The 22,075-nt window shown below is 39.7% G+C and overlaps 1 protein-coding gene across 2 annotated transcripts in view; it reads right to left on the reverse strand.

Annotated features, from left to right (window-relative positions):
• The window catches only part of SCML2 (Scm polycomb group protein like 2), a 115,211-nt gene that overhangs the window by 71,473 nt on the left and 21,663 nt on the right, over positions 1-22,075 (reverse strand). For both annotated transcript variants that reach the window (XM_055376682.2, XM_019018813.3), the window contains exons 3-6: positions 19,863-19,931; positions 14,178-14,248; positions 13,130-13,364; positions 9,626-9,714 (exon numbers count right to left, since the gene is read on the reverse strand). In XM_055376682.2, the coding sequence (XP_055232657.1) occupies positions 9,626-9,714; positions 13,130-13,364; positions 14,178-14,248; positions 19,863-19,931 (464 nt within the window). The remainder of the gene's footprint in view (positions 1-9,625; positions 9,715-13,129; positions 13,365-14,177; positions 14,249-19,862; positions 19,932-22,075) is intronic.

The raw sequence follows: 22,075 nt of genomic DNA on the forward strand, positions 1-22,075 counted from the left end.
GCGCGTGCCACCACACGTGGCTAATTTTTGTATTTTTAGTAGAGATAGGGTTTTGCCATGTTGGCCAGGCCGGTCTCGAACTCCTGACCTCAGGTGATCCACCCACCTCGGCCTCCCAAAGTGCTGGGATTACAGGTGTGAGCCACTGCGCCCAGCCTTTACATTTATTTTATTTATTTTATTTTTTTCATTTCTATTTTATTTTATTTTATTTTATTTTACTTTTACTTTTATAAAAGACAGGGTCTCCTCACTATGTTGCCCAGGCTGGACTCAAATCTCCTGGGCTCAAGCAGTCCTCCTGCCTCAGCCTTCCAAGTAGCTGGGACTACAGGAACGTGCCACCACATCCAGCTTTTAACCTCCCTTCTTGATTACCTACAATATGGTTCTCCTTAAAGGCTATTTCTTCCCATGTCCCACAAAATGCGAAACCAGTCTCAGCATTCTCTGCATTACTCCTCTGCCTGGGGAATAATCCTACTCTTGTAGCCTCATGGTTCACTGTCTTCCTTCCTTCAGATCTTTACTCAAAAGGTACCTTCTCAGACCCTCCTGGCCAACCTGTCTAAAATGTCGACCTCTCTTCTAAACATGTGAAAGTATAAAACATAAGATACACTTTCTTTATTTAGCATATCTATTAAACATTTCCCCAAGTAGAAAGTAAGCTCCATAAGAGCATATTTTATGCTTTGTTTACTGCTATATTCCCAGTACCTGCCTCTGACCACAAACTAATACATGAACTTCTATCTCCTTATTTTTAATCAACTACTTATTTGACCTCACCAATAATTTTAGTCCTTTAACCTTCATTTATTCATTTACAAATATTTACTTAGTATCTACTATATTCCAGACACTACTGAAGGTTCTTGGGATATATTAACAAGCAAAAAAGACAAAATCCCTCCCTCACAGCACTTACATGCTAGTGAGGAGAGACAATAAACATAATTTAAAAAGTAAAACACATACATTAGAATTGATAAATGCTATGCAGAGAGAGAGAGAACAGCACAATAGGAAAAATCCAGAGAGAAATGTAGGAGGGGTTGTACAACTTTAAATAGAGAAATTAAAACAAGTCTCATATAGAAGGTGACATGTGAGCAGAAATCTGAAGGAGGGAAATGGACAGAACCAAGGCCCTAAAGCAGGAGCTGTGTCTGAAATGTTCAAAGAACACCAAGGAAGTTGAGTGTGGGTAAAATGTAAGTAGGAGAGCAGTAGGAAATGAGGTCAGACAGATAATGAGGGGTCATATCATATATAGTTTTACAGATCACTGTAAGGATTCTGGCTTTTACTCTGAGTAAAACAGGAAGCCCCTGGAAGAGTTTGAACAGAGGAGTGATATAATTTGACTTATGTGGGTTTTTTGTTTGTTTTGTTTTTGTTTTTGAGACGGAGTCTCACTCTTGTTGCCCAGACTGGAGTGTAGTGTCGCAATCTCAGCTCACTGCAATCCCTGCTTCCCGGGTTCAAGCAATTCTCCTGTTTCAGCCACCCGAGTAGCTGGGATTACAGGTGTGCAACCACAACGCCCAGCTAATTTTTCAATTTGTAGTAGAGACAGGGTTTCACCCTGTTGGCCAGGCTGGTCTTGAACTCCTGACCTCAAGTGATCCGCCCATCTCAGCCTCCCAATGTGCTGGGATTACAGGCGTGAGGCACCATGCCCGGCTGTGATTTACATTTTAAAAGGAATACTCTGGTTGCTGTGCTGATGATAGCCTGTAAAGTTATAAATGCAGAGACCAGTGAGAAGCTACTGCAGTAATCCAACTGAGATTGAAAAAGACAGCTTGTACCAGAGTGATAACAATGGAGACGGCAAGAAGTGGTTGGATTTTGGATATACATTTGTCCCTCAGAATCCACAGAGGACTGGTTCCAGGATCCACTGAAGATACCAAAATCCAAGGACACTCAAGTCCCTGATATAAAATGGCACAGTATTTGCATATAGCCTATATACATCCCCCCATATATTTTAAATAATCTCTAGATTATAAGTAATTTAAGTAATCTCTAGATTACTTATGATACCTAATAGAATATAAATGGTATGTAAATAGCTGTTATACTATATTTTTTTTCACTTGTACTATTTTTTACTGTATTTTGGGTTTTTTTTTTTTTTTAATATTTTCAATCTGCAGTTGGTTGAACCCATGGATGCAGAACCCGAGGATATGGAAAGCTGACTGTATTTTGAAGGTACAGTCAATAGGATTTCCTTATGGACCAGATGTAGGGTGTGAAAGAAACAATTACCAAGGTTTGAGGCCTGAGCAACTAGAAAGATAGTTTCCCCTCCCTGAGATAGGGAGGTTAACAGGTGGAACTGTTTGAGATGTCCATCAGACATCCAAGTGGAGATGTAGAGTAGGTAGCTGGATATACAAATCTGAGTTGGGAGTAAGAGGTCTGGGGTAGAAATACAAATTTGAAAATCATTTGCATATAAACTGTATTTAAAGCCAGATAATTAGATGAGCTCACCAGGGGATTAATACAGGTTAGGGTTTCTCAGCCTTGGCACTACTGACGTTTGGAACCAGAATGGGTGTGCGTGTGTGTGTGTGTGTGTGTGTGTGTGCGTGTGTGGGTGTGTATGTGTATTCTGTGCATTGTAGGATGTGAAGCAGCACTCATATCTAGGTTACAAAGCATCATTTCACTACTCTCTTCTCAGCATCCAAAACCAACTTATTCCCTTGTCTTTGCCCTGTTATTCCAAACCTTAGTTCAATATCACCATCCACTTCACCTATTTATACTTAGCTGCTGCTATGGTTTGGCTGTGTCCCCAACCAAATCTCAACTTGAATTGTATCTCCCAGAATTCCCACGTGTTGTGGGAGGGACCCGGGGGAGGTAATTGAATCATGGAAGCCGGTCTTTCCCATGCTATTCTCGTGGTAGTGAATACGTCTCACAAGATCTGATGAGTTTATCAGCGGTTTCCGCTTTTGCTTCTTCCTCATTTTCTCTTGCCGCCACCATGTAAGAAGTGCCTTTCGCCTCCCACCATGATCCTGAGGCCTCCCCAACCATGTGGAACTGTAAGTCCAATTAAACTTCTTTTTCTCCCCAGTCTTAGGCATGTCTTTATCAGCAGTGTGAAAACAGACTAACACAGCTGCTGAGCACTGCTGCAGCAAAGTCCCTCCCACATGCTTATTACATGTAGTGACACACATTTTTACCCTTCATCCTTAGCTAAGCCCTCCAAAATACTGTCATGTGTCCCTAGACCATTCCCTCTCCCATCCCGTATGGCAGCTGTTCCAAACCTTAACCATTCTCCTTGAGATAAATGATGTAGCCTCACTATATGTTTGTTATTTTGTTAACCGACTTTATCCCCAACCAGTATGTATGAATTTTCTTCCAGCCTTTGCCAGTTTCCTACTTTGCAGAAATAGGAATTTGAGGTTTTGTTTTTTTGTTGTTGTTGTTTTGTTTTGTTTTAAATCAGGGTCTCACTCTGTCACCTAGGCTAAAAGGTTAGCATGCAGTAGCGAGATCATGGCTCATGGCAGCCTCAACCTCCCAGACTCAAGTGATCCTCCCATCATTGAGGTCTATTTATAGAAATAGTAAATTGAAGCCATCAGGAATGATCTCCATATAGTCTGCCCCAAAATTATAAATTTAGCTGAGGACACTTTTCACCTGGACGTTAGCTCTTGCTAATGTAACTGATGATTTTCTATCTACCAAATAGTCAAAAATCAGCTTTCCTCATAAATGACCTTCCTTAAGTACATGATATGGGCCAGGCACTGTGTAATTCTGAGCTGTACTTGAGACTGTTAACCACTCCCTAATCCTTGCAACTCTGCCCCACTGGATTCAATGACACTGGCTTATTCTAGTTTTCCTCCTGCATTTCTAGAGCTGCTCCTATCCCTTTACCCACCCTATAAGGTAGGTAGGTATTTCTCAAGGCTCTCACCTTGACACTCCTCTCTCTTCCTTCTATATATTCTCTGGACTAGCTCATTTAAGCTCAAAGCTTCTATCAGTACTATTTCTGCTAAAAATTTCCAAATCCATGCGCCCAAGCCAAACTTTGTTCCTAAGTTCTAAACCACTTACTTTCAACAGCCTGATAGTCATCACTACTCAAATTTCCCAGACACCTCAACACGTTCAAAACTAAGCCCATCTGTTCCTTCCATAAATATTTATCTTCCTGTATTCTTTTATCCTTTCTTCATTCTTTTAACAAACAAATATGTGTCCAGAAACTAATATAGGCACTGACAATACAAAAACATGCTAACTGCTCAAAAGGAACTCACAGTCCAGGAAGAGAGACAGTAAAAATAATAATATAATCGAACACATACAAAGATTGGGATATGTACAATGCTATAGAAGTATAGGAATGGGCCGGACACAGTGGCTCACACCTGTAATCCCAGCACTTTGGGAGGCCAAGGTGGGTGGATCATTTGAGGTCGGGGGTTCAAGACCAGCCTGGCCAACATGGCGAAACCCCGTCTCTACTAAAACTACAAAAAAAATTAGCCGGGCATGGTGGCAGGTGCCTGTAGTCCCAGCTACTTGGGAGGCTGAGGCAGGAGAATCACTTAAGCCCAGGGGGCAGAGGTTGCAGGCTGCAGTGAAGTGAAATTGTACCACTGCACTCCAGCCTAGGCAACAGAGGGAGACTCTGTCTCACCAAAAAAAAAAAAAAAAAAAAAAAAAAAAAAGTAGAAGAATGGAGAAGGGGAATTAGGGATATTATCTTGGAGGATTTAACGTCTGACTTGAATCTTTAAAAAGTAGGAGCTAACCAGGAAAAACCAACATGAGTCAAAACAGAGCTCTAAAAATAAACAGGTATCTACAAGCTTTCACAAGCAATTTAAGAACATAACATCCAAAGCAGGGAGTGGCATCCCTAAACCTGATCACACAGGACCTAACAGGCCATATTGAAAAACTTATACTTCTTCCTGAGTATAACCAGGAATTTCAAAAGAGTTTTAAACAGGGGAATAACATGGTAAGGTTTTTGTATAAGATATACATTTCTAGCGGCTGTGTGAAAGGGTGAAGATTAGACGCAGTTAAAAGGCTAGCATAACAGTTCAGGCAAGAGGAGAGCCTTATAAAAGTTGTCAGAATCAAAATGGAGTCACTTATACCAAACCCTAACAAAATGGACCATAGAGGAGGGGCTCTCATGTACACACGCCTATGATAAAAACTATTACAAGGACTCTCTGAAAACCACAACCTTACACAAAGAATACTCCTGCAAGGACATCTATCCAGTAACCGTTCAACCCCAGATACCACTCTTGCTATTGATCCTTGTGGCCAAGGATAAGTGTTTCAAAACAACTTATGTAACCTTCCTTGTTTTGCCTTTAAAAGCTTCCCTTTGCCTTACCTTCACCAGATATGCCAATGATCCATCACAGCACAAACATCCTGCATTGTAATCCCTTGACATTCGTTCCCAAATAGACTATTTTTTTTTTTTTGGAGAGCCTCTTTCTCTGCTGTTATTTTAGGTTGACAGTCTGCCCAAGGAGCAGTGGTGGTAAGGTTAGAAAGAAACAGGACAAATAAATAATTAGGAACCTAAGTGAGTGGACCTCCAGAGGCCAAAATCAAGGAAAAGTGAGGATTTAAGACGATGATTCTAAGAAGAAAAGAAATCCAATAGAAAAACAGTTAAAGGGCCAAGCACAGGGATTCACGTCTGTAATCCCAGCACTTTGGGAGGCCAAGGCAGGCAGATCACCTGAGGTCAGGAGTTCGAGACCAGCCTGGCCAACATGGTGAAACCCTGTCTCTACTAAAAACACAAACATTAACCGGGTGTGGTGGCACATGCCTGTAATCCCAGCTACTCGGGAGGCTGAGGCACAGGAATCAGTTGAACCCGGGAGGCGGAGGTTGCAGTGAGCTGAGGTCACGCCACTGCACTGCAGCCTGGGAGACAGAGTGAGACTCTGTCTCAAAAACAAAACAGAAAAATAGGCAAAGGCTATAATCAGACAATTCACAGAAAAACAAAAGGCCATTAAACAAATCTTAAAAGCACAATTTCACTAGTAATCAGTGCAATGCAAATTAAAACAATGGGATACCATCCTCATCTTCACCACTCCCTCCAAAAAAAGAGTCATGAAAATTTAAAATGGATAATATTCAATGTTAGTGAAGGTGTGGAGATACAAACATGTTTATGGGCTAATGGTGGAGCATAGCTTAGAAGAGGGGTCCCCACCCCCCCAGACTGGTACTGGCCTGTGGCCTGTTAGGAACTGGGTGGCACAGCAGGAGGTGAGCAGCAGGCAAGCAAGCAAATCTCCATCTGTATTTACAGCTGCTCCCCATCACTCGCATTACCACCTCAGCTCTGTCTCCTATCAAGAGAGGCATTAGATTCTCATAGGAGTGCAAACCCTATTGTGAACTGCACGTGTGAGGAATCTACACTGTGCACTCCTTAGGAGAATCTAATGATAAACGCAATGTGTTTGAATCATCCCGAAACCACCCACCCCTCCATCCATGGGAAAATTGTCTTCCACGAAACTGACCCCTGGTGACAAAAAGGTTGGGGACTGCTGCCTTAGAATACCCTTTGGGGATGCAATTTCACAGTATATATCAACATTTAAAACATACACCCCTTTGTTTTTTCTTTATAATTTTTAAAAAATTTTTTTCAGGCAGGGTCTCCCTGTGTTGCCCAGGCTGGTTTTTAACTCCTGGGCTCAAATGATCCTCCTGCCTTGGCCTCCCAAAGTGTGAGCCACCATGCCCAGCCAAAACATACATCCCTTTGAACAAGCAATTCTAGTTCCAAGAATGCAACCGTTCACGTTTATACACAAAGCTCTTTAAAAGAATGCTCACTATAGAGCTGATCTAAACAAGAATGTGGAGATGACCCAATCATCCATCCTTACAGTTAAGTCAATTCTAGGGTTAAATGAATTCTGATGATCCATACTACACAAGAGTACAATACAAGCTAAAATATATATGAAATGAAATAGAACAATTTCCAAAACTGTTAGGAGAAAAAGTAAACCACAGAATAATACGTACAATATATTCCAACTGATGTTTAAGAAAATAAAAGCCCATATTTGTTTGTAAATGTAAAGAAAAAGGTCTGGGAGAACAAATAAAACTTCAATTTGGAGGGAAGAGAGGAATGAAGGAATGGTTGGGACAAAGGGAGATGCATTTTTCACTCTAGCTAAGAGTATAGCTTGATTCCCATCCCCTGCCCCCCACCACATGAATTACTTTTATAATTAAAAAAAATGAAAACATAATGTGTATGACAAGTGTGGCATGCTGATTAAGCAATCTGACTAGTAAAACAGATCCAATGGCTTTTCTAAAGCCACAGCCCAAGCTAATAGGTGTTCAATAAATAAAGACTTCTGCTAAATATTTTTTAATTGGCTATTCTCACACATGGCTTACCACTGGCCAAAGGGCCTGTGCTGCCTGTGTCCCTTGCAGGTAGGGCAAGTCCACTTTCTGCATTCATCTTACTCAGAGGCGTACCCACAGAATTTTTCTTTGCAATGGAGGCATAGTAATTGATGTTTCACATCCTTATGCCTTCAGTCTTCTTCAAAAGCTTTTTAAAACAACAATCAATTCTTACCATTCCAAGTATAGTTGTAATAAAAGTTAAGTGATTGAAAAACAATCAGGAGAAAAGGTGAGAAAGAAATATTCTGACTCATAATTTAACTAAAACGTGGCTTTTATTGTTTCTTAACATACTCTTCAACATTTTCTCAAGAACATAAACTACTTTGGAAATTTTTCCTCTTTTTTTATATACCAAGTATTTCCTCATAACAAATTCTTTCTGATGACTGCTTTTAACATTACTTCTGAAACCAAATCTCTCCAACTAACTTTCGAGTGATTTTTTTGGCCCATCATCTTTTTCTCCAATATGAAAGGGACTAACACAATGAGGGGAAGCTTCACTTCTGAATGCAAATAAAAAATAGCAATGAATATTTGCTTCCAGTAGAGCACTCTTTTTATATCTACAGTCAAGAAAGAGGCTGCTAATGAAATTGGACCAGTGGGTTATTGTAATTGAGACTTTTTTATGACTTGCTGTTCTGGGCTGAATTGTGTCACCCCCAAAATTCGTATGTTGAAGCACTAACCCCCAGTACCTCAGAATGTGATGGTATTTGGACACAGGGTCTTCAAAGAGGTAATTAAATTAAAATAAGGTTATTAGGGTAGGCCCTAATCCAATATGAATGACATCCTTACAAGAGGAACAAATTGGACACAGATAAACAGACCACGTGAAAACACAGGGAAAAGGCAGCCATCTATAAGCCAAGGAGAGGCCTCAAAAGAAACCAAACCTGGCCAGGGGCAGTGGTTCATGCCTGCAATCCCAGCACTCTGGGAGGCCGAGGCTGGCAGATTACCTGAGCCCAGGAGTTCAAGACCAGCCAGGACAACATGGCGAGACCCCGTCTCTACTAAAAACACAAAAATTAGCCTGGTGTAGTGGCACGCGCCTGTAATTCCAGCTACTCAGGAGGCTGAGGCATGAGAATTGCTTTAACCCGGGAAGCCGAGATCACACCACTGAGCTCCAGCCTGGGTGACAGAGCAAAACTCAGTCTCAAAAAAAAAGAAAAAGGAGTTCAAGACCAGCCTGGCCAATATGGTGAAACCCCACCTCTACTAAAAATACAAAAAAAGTATCTGGGCATGATGGTGCACGCCTATAGTCCCAGCTACTTGGGAGGCTAAGGCAGAATTGCTTGAACCTGGGAGGCAGAGGTTGCAGTGAGCCAAGATCGTGCCACTGTACTCCACCCTGGGTGACAGGTGAGACTCTTGTCTCAAAAAAAAAAAAAAAAAAAAAACCTGCTGACACCTTGATCTCAGACTTCTAGCCTCCGCAACTGTGAGAAAATATATTTCTATTATTTAAGCTATTGTTACGAATTTAATTGTATCATCTCAAAATTCATATGCTGAAGCACCAATCCCCAACATATATGTATTTGGAAATAGGGCCTTTAAGGAAGTAATAAAGGTTAAGTGAGATCATAAGGGTCGCCCTCTAATCCAATAGGACTGGTGTCCCTATAAGAAGAGGAAGACACACTAGGGATGTGCATGGATAGAGAAAAGGCCATGTGAAGACACAGCAAGAAAGCAACCATCTGGAAGCCAAGAAGAGAGATCTCACCAGAAACCAATGGGATACCATCCTCATCTTCACCACTCCCCCACAAAAAAGCTTCCCAACATTTTAAAAGATGAATAATATTCAATGTTAGTGAAGGTGTGGAGATACAAACATGTCTATATGCTAATGGTGGAGCATTGCACATATCTGAGGGCACTTTGATCTTGGACTTACAGCCTACAGAGCTGAGAAAATAAATTTCTGTTGTTTAAACCACCCAGCCTGTGGTACTTTGTTATGGCAACCCTAGCAAACTAATACACTTGCCAATCCAGTAATTTTAAAAGTATGTTTGCTTTTCCATGTCACAGAAGATTAAGCATTTAAGCATTCCCACTAAAACAATAAAAACATGGCAGCTTTTTATAACATCTTTCTTACCTTCTTAAATAATGTGGCAGATGCCATTTCAGACCCATTTAGTGTCTTTAAGAGGAACATCGGCCAGGAGGATGTATTCATCTGGTACCCTGTTTTATAAAATAAATTAGGTATCATGAAAAAGCCTCCCTGTGATACTATTAACAAGTTGGTATAAAAAATAGGTTTCATTCACCATTCTTCTCGAGAGAATGACTTTCTTATCTAAGAACTTTGAACATGGGCAAGAGGAGCAGATGTACCCTCCTCTCATTGCTAGTGTCCCCACTGTACTGTCTGGCAACAATGCTACAGTGGGGATAGAAACTCTCCTTTTAAGAGAAGTCACTAGCTAGAATTCACCAACAAACATGTATATAATACAAGGGGTGATCTAAGCTGGAGCCTAGGAGAGCTTCCATTCCACCACCAACAATCACACAAGCAAGGGCAAAGGCTGTAAAAGACTTCTAGCCCCCTTTTCCTCAGGGCCCCAGGCTTCTTTCACTTCAGAAAGACAGTTTTCTGTCAAACTCAGCACATATACACACACAACAGTACATTTCATTGCATGCAATTTTACCTCAAAAGAAAAAAACCTATAGATATTTACTCGTTAATGATATATATGCTAAAATATTTAGGGGACGTGCACTGATATCAACAACTCACTCTGAAATGTACTAAAAAATAAGAAGGATTGATGAATAAATAGAAGGGCAGATAGATAGATATGTGATAAAGTAAATATAATAAAATGATAATGGTAGAAACTAGAAACTGGACATGGGGGTACTCACCGTAAAATTTTTTCACCTTTTCTGTATGTTTGAAATTCTCCATAAAATGTGTTAGAAAAAAGACAGCTCTCACTTTAGCAATCTTAATACATACTAAAAATGATCTTCTTTTAGAATTTGTATCAGATGCTATCAAAATAGACTCAACAGGTGTCTTTTCTAGAGATCTCACCAACTAATGGCTTCAAAGCATCTGGCATATGCAGCAGGGAGCAGGGGTCTGCTAGTTTTACTGCTTTCTGGGGGCAATCTGTTTCATGCAACACCTGCTTGCCTCAACGCCAGAATTAGAAAGAACTTGGTATGCGCCCCTGATGCGTGCATACATTAAGACAGGGAGGCACATGAATCATTGGCAATGGGTGCAGGTTTTGTCCTATTTTCCATCAATAAAACAAAACATACAAAAAAGGTAAGATGGAAAGTCATCCTCTAATAATCCTGTACCAAAATCCCCTTAATCTGACCAGAGACACAATTGTTGGAAAAAAAAAAAAAAAAAAAACAGGGGTGGGGGGTGATTTTTTACATACTCCCTTATAATAAATCAACATTATTATTCTCCATTCTGTGGAGGGTATTGCATAAGAATCATTCTCCGGTCCTTAAGCCTTTCTCTCAACTCCCATATTATCCTATTCCATCACGTGCCCAGATTTTCCTGAATGTAACATTTTACTTAATTCTGTAATTGCTTAAAGTCAAACATAGATTAAAAGACCAAAATTGGATTAAGGTACATATAAAAACTTTAAAAAGAGATAAAACTAATCTATAAGGTTAGGAAGTATAGATGGTAGTACCTTTAGGAAAGGAGAGATTAAGACTGGTTATCAGCAGGAGTAGGTCTTCTGGGGGGCTGATAATGTTCTATTTTCTGATTTGGATGATGGCTTTACAGATGTGTTCATTTATAAGCTATATACTTATGACCTGTACACCTTTCAGTTTGTGTGTTAAAACTTTATAAAATCTTTTAATAATAACCTTTAAAGTTTAAACAAATAAATCTTTTTAAAAGGAAAACTAAATAAGTTGTATTAAAATGGAAGTTAAACTATTCAAAAGTACCTAAAAAGCAAACTGGCACCAATTGTGCATTTTTAAATATACTGCCAAAACAGATACTAATCAGCACATATTTCTATACATTTCATATTTTTAAATGAAACAAAGTCTAAGAATTTTATTAAAAAGAATGACCATAAATCTAGTTATGTATTTGAAATGCTGACAATTACAACAGCAGCATCTCCTTTAAACAAACTGCAAAAACATACCATATTGCAACAAGAGAAATAAAATCCAAAAAGGGAAGCACTAAGCCCAGGATTGCACTTATCTTTCACACAGAATTCTGTGTAATTTGAGAAATATTATAAACAACAAATAAACGACAAAAGACGTGAGTGAAAGAAGGCAAAAGGCAAAAAACAAACATGCCCCAAACTATCTTCTTGGAATAACATATCTCCAACTAGTTTTTAAAAATATTTTAGCCGGGCACAGTGGCTCACGCCTGTAATCCCAGCACTTTGGGAGGCCGAGGTGGGAAGATCACCTGAGGTCAGGAGTTTGAGACCAGCCTGGCCAACATGGTGAGACCCCGTCTCTACTAAAAATACAAAAATTAGCCAGGCGTGGTGGCGGGCACCTGTAATCCCAACTGCTCGGGAGGCTGAGGCAGAAGAATCGCTTGAAACCAGGAGGCGGAGGTTGCAGTGAGCCGAGATCACACCACTGCACTCCAGCCTGGGCAACAAGAGCGAAAACCATCTCAAAAAAATATATTTTTTAAACCAAATTAGTTATAACGAACAAACAGAACAAGGACAGCATAAAGAGATATTACTAAAGAGTGTCTATTGTTAATATCTTAAATTTGTGGTTCTGAAGGAATTTTTCACTAATAGGAAAACAAAAAAAATCCATTCTTTTATTGTGCTTTGCAACAAGGAATTTTCATTTTCAGCACTGTAAAGAACCAAATAAAAGTAAATGCCCACCATTCACTCAAAGTATAGAACAGCAACTAAATAAACTAAATCATTTCTTTCCTACAGAGTATCATGGTATGCTTACATTTTAAAAAGGAAAATGTTGCCCCAAATTAGTTACACCCTTTTTACCTTTCAAAAATGTGGCCAAAATTAAAGTACATATTTTGTACCTTAAAATCTTTGCTAAAATCTCCATTTTCTCCTTTTCAAAGACCTAAAGGTACTAATTCCTGCCCCTCTCACTCTGATTTCTTCCCACTGTAGGTGAAATGAAATTCTTGAGTTTGAAACTGGAACCTGAATGTGGAATCATACCCTTCCCCTAGGCTTATCCCCATACCAAAATTGCTGAATGGCTCAGTGGACAATATTGAGAGAGCATGTGCCTTGTATCAAATGCTACAAAGTTCTTCCCCAGAAGGAGTTCTGAATCTGCATATATAATCTAGTAGAGCTGGTTTTGACATTTCAAGTTTGAAGACCTAGCATGAGTCTTGCCCTGGAGTGAGGAAAACTTCCACACACATATGCCAGATATGTACTTAAGCAAAACTCCACAACAGATGGTGCTGATTTCCTCTCTCATCATACATTCTCCACAGCAACCACCTGACCATCTATTTGCAAGAATGCCCAAAAAAATAAATTTTAAAAGGCCACTTAAAGCCATTTCTATTGAATATCACATTAGAAAGAATACGCTATTTTTAAAACTTTCTTCTTACCTAGTGGAGGTTGAAGTAAGTCTCCTTCCTTTTCACATGTCCCAACAGGTTGTATGTCTGGGGAATCGACAAGCCTCCAAAAATCATTTCTGTTGTCACTACCATCCAGTCGTAACCGTAACCTGGCCCCAGTAATTCCAATAACCGTAGCAATACATACTGAAGTGGCATTGCGAGGGTCACGGGCTTCCAATTTCATACCAACTTTGAAATCATTCACAGGTGGAATCTGAGACTATATATATAAATAAAATTTGGTTAAAATGCATCAACTATAAGAGAAGACACATGGACAGCTATGTCACCAGAATACCTGAGGAACATTTTAAATAACAGTCACAGAGGATGATGAGTGAAGTCAGAGCTGTAAGAGTCAAGGAAAAGATCTTCAAAATTCTCTCCTTGGCTTGACATGTAGCATAAAAACACTACCCGCTGCTGTTCTCACTCATCTGCCCACTTCCAGGCAACCCAAATACAGCCTCTAAAATATACCGAGTGGCTTTCTAAAGTAAGAATCTGATTAGACCATTCCCCTTGAAATTAGCCAACCAGCAGCTCACCACTGCCTATAATGAAGTCCAACTCCTCAGCACAGTTTAAATGCCCCCACACCTTTAACCTCATTTCCACATTATCGCCTCTATCCACTTTGTGCTCCAGCCACCCCAAGCCATCCCTTAATACTCAGATTCTTTCATGCCCATGTGCCTTGGCTTTGGATGTTCTCTCAGCCTGGACTATCCTTCCTCCCATTCCAACCATCTCAAATAGCGTCACTCCTGTGAGCCCTTCCAGTATGGAGTTATCACACTTCTCATAATTATTTATTTATATGTCTGCCTTTCCTGCCAGATGGGCAATCATAAAGCTTATTATACCTGACATAGAGTAAGTTCTTAATGAATGCAAAGAGACCATCTGGCTCTTAAGTGGCACTACCACAATCCCACTATCTCCTCACACTACCAGAATCTAACAATCACACAGACATCCTCCAACAAGTTAATAGTTTACATTAACTAACAGCTACAGAATCTTGGCATACCTGACGGAAGCACTCTGAAGGAGCACTTATAGACCCAGTCTCTTTCAAATACTCCTCCCAGTGGAAATCATCTGGAAAAAACACATGTGCAAAATAGTTTCTTAAAGCATATACAATGTAACTTTTAGTATATACAACTTTCAGGATTAAAATGGGTTTTAGTTCCATACCTCTTAAAAGTAAAAAAAAAAACTTCCAAAAGAGTAGATTCAAACATCCTGATCTACATTTCATGTCCAGCATAAAAATAAAAAATAAGACGATATCCTGATAATAATGGCTCAGATATAAATTATAACCTAGATACTCTCATTGTAATGTGGACTACAGCACAGTGATTCTAAAAATGTGGACGTTAGAAATAACTAAAGAAATTGTTTTAGAGTAATAGCGAAGTCTACCCATCTGTCTCTAATATAAATTTATTCAATAAATATGTTTTCACCACTTTATTCCATTAATGTGAAGGCACTTCTTTGTTATTCATGGGAAGCTAAAGGTTTAGTGTGTGGTCAAACACAATTTTACCCTCGCAATGCTTTATGGAAAGAAAAAAATGTGGTAACCAGAGTAGTTTCTCAATGGACTATTAGATCTCCATTCAGAGTGTCAAGAAGATGGTGGCAGAACAAAGCAATAAACCAGTCATCAGTACAGTCAGTAATATGGATTATTTTAATGACCTACATTTTCTACAGACTCTTGCTGTCCTTCCTCACTTAGTTTTCATGACATATTATAATGTTAGAAGAGAAGATCAAAAAGCAGAGCACATTGCCTGGCTTGAACGTATCATTTCACTGTGCCAGCCAGACTGTCAAGACACTGAGAAAAAGACTTGACAGTAGTAGTGAACAAACTAGTAATTCACATGATGTTTAATTCTCATCATTCATGAGGCTTTTCTATACTCTTGCTAAATTTCCTCACTATAAAAATATTGGGTTTGACAGTTCTCTTTCCTGGAAGAATCTATGTTTACCAGCTTCTTACATTTCCTTCAAAAGATATTATACTTAGATGACTCCCCCCTTGCAAAAAACAAAAAACAAAAAAACCTACAGAGTGCTGATAATGTTTAACAACCAGCTTTCTGGAAAATACAACAAAAAACCTGACTGACAGCGTTTGCAGATTTCCATGATGTAAATATGACCACCATGGTTGACTGTAAGGTGCCAAGGTAAAACCACCAACCATGAAATTGGGAAAAGATGTACACAATTGGCTCTCCCAAGCCAGTGTGAGCCAGCTCCAGTGTACCACCATTACATACGTGTGTATGCATTTCTATATGTATGTATACATATTACATGTGGTATTAAGCATGTCACATGTAACATTTTACACCTTGCTTTTGTTTAATAGATCTAAGAGACCGTTTCATCTAAAAGAAAATACTGGGTTTGATTCCACTTCCAGATGATGTGAAGCAAGCACTACCAGCATTGAAAATCATGCATCAGAGAGAGTGTTAAGAATGTGGGCTTTAGGGCCAGGTGCGGTGGCTCTGTAATCCCAGCACTTTGGGAGGCTGAGGTGAGCGGATCACCTGAGGTCAGGAGTTCAAAACCAACCTGGCCAACATGGTGAAACACCATCTCTACTAAAAACACAAAAATTAGCCGGATGTGGTGGTGGGCACCTGTAATTCCCAACTACTTGGGAGGCTGAGGCAGGAGAATTGCTTGAACTCGGGAGGTGGAGGTTGCAGTGAGCCGAGATTGCACCACTGCACTCCAGCCTGGGCAACAGAACAAGACTCCATCTCAAAAAAAAAAAAAAAAAAAAAAGAATGTGGGCTTTAGAGTCAGATCTGCCTGCTTCCAGTATGGCTCTACCTCTTACTAGCTATGTGACCCTGAGCAAGTCATTCACTTTCTTAGCCTCAGTTCCTTCATTTATAAAACGGGAAAAGTAATGTACATGGTACTAGATATGTTGAGAGCTAAATAAAGTAGCATATATGTAAGTCACTCAATAAATGGCATGTTATAAAACTAGAAGTCATAGTTGTGCTTAAATTTATTAATACTGAATAGCTTTATCAAAAGTGAAAACCGAAATCCACGGCTTCAAAACTAAACAGACCAGATGTTTCAGTGATTGCCCCCTAGCACTACAGATTCTAAGTGAAGCTCTACTACCATATGATCTTGGAGAGCATTAAAAAAGAACAAAACGGGCGAGGCGCAGTGGCTCACTCCTGTAATCCCAGCACTTGGGAGGCGAGGTGGGCAGATCACCTGAGGTCAGGAGTTCCAGACCAGCCTGGCCAACATGGCGAAACCCCGTTTCTACTAAAAAAAAAAAATTGCTGGGCATCGTGGTGGGTGCCTCCCAGCTACTTGGGAGGCTGAGGCAGGAGAATCGCTTGAACCCGGAAGGTGGAGGCGAAGGTTGCAGTGAGCCAAGATCGCGCCACTGCACTCCAGCCTGGGCAACCAGAGGGAGACTCCGTCTCAAAAAAAAAAAAAGAACAAAACAAAACATTTAGTTGGGATGGATGGATGTCATTAAGAAGCTGACACCCTGGAGGAAAATAGTGTAAGTCAGAAATAACAAGCAGGAAATGAATACCCAAAGAACTAACACTCTTCCATAAACCAATGACATTTGTAAAATTTTTCAGTAATATTAGAAAATACTTAATTCACCTCCATAACACAAATTTTTAAAATATTCTATTACCATTTGTGTCTGAATGGGCTACAATCTGAGCTAGCAAATCCTTTATACTAGTGCTCTACAATATAATTTTCTATCAAATTACTGGTTAATGACCATATGCAGCATTTGCCATTTGGAGCCTCAGGTTCGTTGGTTTTTGTTTGTTTTCTTTTCCCCTTTTTCCATAAGGCAGAATTCTTAATCATCTTGATAAAACTGTTCATCTTGGCTGCCCACATGCTCATAACATAGGGGAAACACACAAAGCTCCAGGCTTTACTAATTTAGACTTGACACATCTACGTCAATACCACCATTAGAATTCCCAACCAGAAGCCAAAATAGTCAGAAAGTCTTAGTTAAGCCTGAGGTCCCAGTCTGCCTCTGCATCACGTCTTCATTGACAGACTGGGGATGGGGGCAGTATTCTATCTCAGAAGAGAGGCCTGGGAACTGATATGATTTTATATATATATCTCCTTGTGATCTGATTGTTATTCACATGTGCCCATGGTCTCTTCTTGTTTTACTTGTACTCTATTCTAGTCTACACATTAGCTCCAACATCTTTTTGTACTGAATATAACCCATATGAGCTCCCCTGGTCTTCTCTAGAGTAAATCAGAATCATGTCTTCCACCAGTGCTATCCTTGGGATCCCTTGCTATGTGAAGATGGGCAAAATACCTAGAGATAGAAGTTTCTCAGCTGAATGATCAGCATCCACTAATTCACAGCATTTATCACAACTATAATTAGGCATCTGTTAATTTCTATCTTGCCCACTAAGCTCAAAGAGGGTAAGAGGCTGGGTGCAGTGGCTCACACCTGTAATACCAGCACTTTGGGAGGCTGAGGCGGGCAGATCGCTTGAGCCCAGGAGTTCAATACCAGCCTGAGAAACACAGGGAGACCCCGTCTCTACAAAAAATTGTTAAAAATTGCCAGGCATGGTAGTGCACGCCTGTGGTCCCACATACTCGGGAGGCTGAAGTGAGAGGATCACTTGAGCCCAGAAGGTCAAAGCTGCAATGAGCCATGATCATGCCACTGCACTCTGGCCTGTGTGACAGAGTAAAACTTTGTCTCAATCAGTCAGTCAATAAAAGAGGGCAGGAATCATGTCTATATTGTTCGTAACTGGATTCCCATAGCAGGTCATCAGCATGTGCCAGGCACTGTCCTAGGTACTGCAGATGCATCAGTTAATAAAACAGATTAAAACCCTGGCTCTCTTGGAGCTTACCTTCTGGTAGTCACTCACTGATTTCTAAAATAGGATGTTAGGGCCCAGGCCTGAGAAGTATCTGCAGATGGCTATCAACTTAAGTAATCTATTTTTTAAATTAAATGTCTAGAATGGGAAAATCTATAGAGGCAGAAAGTAGACCTGTGTTTGCCTAGAGCTGGGGGAGACAGGAGGCACTAGGAAGAAATGGGGAGTACTGTTAATGGGTACAGGATTTCTTTTTAGGGGGATAAAAATGTTCTAAAATTGACTGTGGTGGTGGTTGCACAACTCTGTGAACATACTGAAAACCATTGAATTGTGCACTCTAAATAGGTGAATTATATGATATTTGAATTATAACTCAGTAAAGCTGTTATATTTTTAAAAACAGATGGAGAGGAGTTTGTAGGGATAAAGAACAGTCTAATTCAATGGCCTCCATTTCCTCAGAGGATCTGGGGGTCCCAGGGAAGAGTTGAAGAACAAATAAGGCCACGGGAAAGAAAGTTAAGGGAGCACTGAGGGCCCAGCTACAGTGAGAGAACAACAATTCCGTGGGGATTACCTCTATAGGCAATCTTCAAGTAGGAACAGAAAGTCATAGGGTGAACTGCTCTGCACTGGGGCTGGCAGGGCAGATACAACAGAAACACAAGGGGCAAGAAATCTCTGGAAATGTCTGGTAAAACAATAGTTTGCTATGTTATTTTTTAATGCCTTTTGTGTACATATGACTTATTTTCTCATTTAAGAGCAAGCCAATGCATCAGATTCTATTACAACTCCTGAGTGTCTCTGATGCAATATTATACATGTACTGTTCATAATAAGGAACATGAATTAATAAAGTTAACAATTACTGAACACTTACTATATGCCTAGGCATTATATTAGGTGCTTTAAATTCATTTCCTCTATTTATTTCCAGTAGTGCCATGAGATAAGTACTATCATTATCCCTGTGTTATAAAGAAGAAAAAAGAGCCGGGCACGGTGGCTCACGCCTGTAATCCCAGCATTTTGGGAGGTTGAGGCAAGTGGATCACCTGAGGTCAGAGGTTTGAGACCAGCCTAGCCAGCACAGTGAAACCCCATCTCTACTAAAAATACAAAAACTAGCCAGGCGTGGTGGTGCACGCCTGTAGTCCCAGCTACTCGGGAGGCTGAGGCACAAAAATCACTTGAACCCGGAAGGTGGAGGTTGCAGTGAGCCAAGATCACACCACTGCACTCCAGCCTGGGTGACACAGCGAGACTCTGTCTCAAAGAAAGAAGAAGAAAAAAAGTCTAAGAGCTGTTGAGTAATGTGCCCAAGGTCACCATGGCCAGTAAGGAGTGAGGACAGAATTCCAGAACACGTCTGTCGGACTCACCACAATGCCTATAAGCTCTTAACCACTGAACTGTCTTCTGACCATGAAAAAAAAGCTTTCACATTGACTATAACGTTAGAAGGGTTTTTGCTAATAACCAAATTATTTTAAATTGGTAATACATGGCAATTAATAACTAGATACCTATAATTTAGGAAAATTTGCACTGAAATATACAAAGTTACCCTTTTACTTAATCCATGTCAACTTGTCTCTAAGTAAAACCAAAGTAAAATTTTCAAAATAAAATACAATTTTTGACCTTTCTTATTAGATTTTGTATTTACAGAAGTTTACAGTATACAGACTGTACAATAAGAAATCAAAACAATAAGAAAATTTGCACTTAAAGTTAATTTTAACACTAGTGAGGAAGAAAACTATGCTGTATTAAATTACTTTAAAACCTACCCCTTTGTACAGAAGACGTACTTGACTGAGGAGTTTTCTCTTGATTCTCCTTCTTGACATCCATGGAATCTAATAAAAAAAGAAAATAGCAATACTGGGAGGCCACAGCAACAGCTTGAAAGAGCACTCAGAAAAATATAAATTAAAAAACTTTAAATAGCCAATTTTAGTTTTATAATATCTTCATTTTCTACGTAGGACTTACCATTTTCTAATGTACTATGCATTTTATAATCTGCTCATTTATTGTCTCACTCTACTCAAATGAAATCTCCAAAAGGGCAGAGATTTATTTATTTTATTGTCTATCTCATTCACTGTGGTATCCTCAAGTGCCTAAAACAGGACCTGGCATCGCAACACTCTCAAGTATTTGTTAAATCAATGCATCAGGCCAGGCGTGGTGACTCACGCCTGTAATTTCAGCACTTGAGGAGGCCAAGGCAGGCAGATCACATGAGGTCACGAGTTTGAGACCAGCCAGGCCAACATGCAAAACCCTGTCTCTCCTAAAAATAGAAAAAATTAGCCAGGCATGGTGGCGGGCACCTGTAATCCCAGCTACTCGGGCAGCTGAGACAAGAGAATCACTTGAACCCGGGAGGCAGAGGTTGCAGTGAGCCGAGATCGTGCCATTGCACTCCAGCCTGGGTGACAGAGCGAGACTCCGTCTCAAAAAAAAAAAAAAAAAAAAAATCAGTGCATCAATAAATAAAAATGAGCTGATCTTTACAATGTTTAAATTAACATGTCCTAGAAATAAAACGGATGCTTTTGAGAGTTCAAAACGTAACAGGGAAGCTACAATACACTGTAATTCAATGGACTGGGCAGAGATTTTCATGGTGCTAAGCTAAAGAGCTCAAATAACACTGGACCTGGTAACCTCACCAAATCTAAGATGTATCATTTCATCCACATGTATTATAGTATGTATCTCTAAAAGGACTCATTTTTAAAAACTTAAGCATAATACTTTTATTATATCTAAAAAAATTAAATATAATTCCTTAAAATCATCAAATAACCAGTGTTCCCCAATTGTCTTAACTATTTTTAGTGTGTATGCTTGATTCAGAACCCAAATAAGTCCACACACATAGCAATGGTTGATATGTCTCTTACATCTCTTTTGATCTACAGGTGTCTTCCTCCTTTCTTCTCATTTTTATTCTTCCCCTTTACAATTTTTTTGCTGACAATACCAGTTAGTTGGTCCTTTCAAGTTTTCCAGTCTGGATTTTGCTGACTACCTCCCCACAGAGTTCGGTTCCTCTGGTTCTTGTATTTTCCTTAAATTGGCATTCATATTTCAATCCAAAAGAGTTTGGTCAGATTTAAGATTGGCTTTTTGGTGGGAGAGGAGAGGATAAGATAACTTCATAGGTGGTGTTGTGTATTTCTCACAGGAGGCTCCTAATATCTAGTTATCTCTCTTTTCATGATGTGAACAGTCGTGGATGGCTATTGCCTAGATCCTTTCGTTTATTAATGGTTGCAAAATGAAGGTATTCTAATTCTATCATTCTTTATTAGCCAGAAAACTTCTATAGAGAGAAGCTTCCATGCTTCAACCATTCAGTTACCTTAAGGCACGGATCACACAGAGAAATCACAATCAGCACTTTATTATTTTCCTGTATTTCTAGTTTTCAAAGTGATGAGCTGGATCTCTAGCATTCTCCACAGATGACCAGTAAGTTTTATTTATTTTGCTTTTTATTATCATTATGAACTCATGGATTTAAACATACTTGTGTTGCTATTTTACCCTTACCGATGTTCTAATTGTCAAGTGACAAACTTCTTAAAGAAGGATCTAAGAATGATACCATTCAATGTAACAGATATACTTACTAGTTATGACTGAGTGACTCTTCAAGATGTGTGAACACTTGAGAGGGATATATGAGCTGCTTTCTGTTTAAATGATTTCAACTGAGTGGTTGAAGAAAGGTAGTTTCTCTATATAGAAATTTTTTGGCCAATAAAGAATGATAGAATACCTTCATTTTACAACTACTAATAAATGAATGGATCCAGGCAATAGCCATCCATGACTTTTTGTGATTTTCACATCACAAAAAGAGATAACTAGCTTGGATGTGACAGCTCACACCTGTAATCCCACCACTTTGGGAGGCCAAGGAGGGAGGATCACTTGAGGCCAGGAGTTTGAGGCCAACCTGAGCAACACAGCAAGACCCAGTCTC

This window comes from Gorilla gorilla, chromosome X (assembly GCF_029281585.2).
Source record: "Gorilla gorilla gorilla isolate KB3781 chromosome X, NHGRI_mGorGor1-v2.1_pri, whole genome shotgun sequence".
NCBI lineage: Eukaryota > Metazoa > Chordata > Mammalia > Primates > Hominidae > Gorilla > Gorilla gorilla.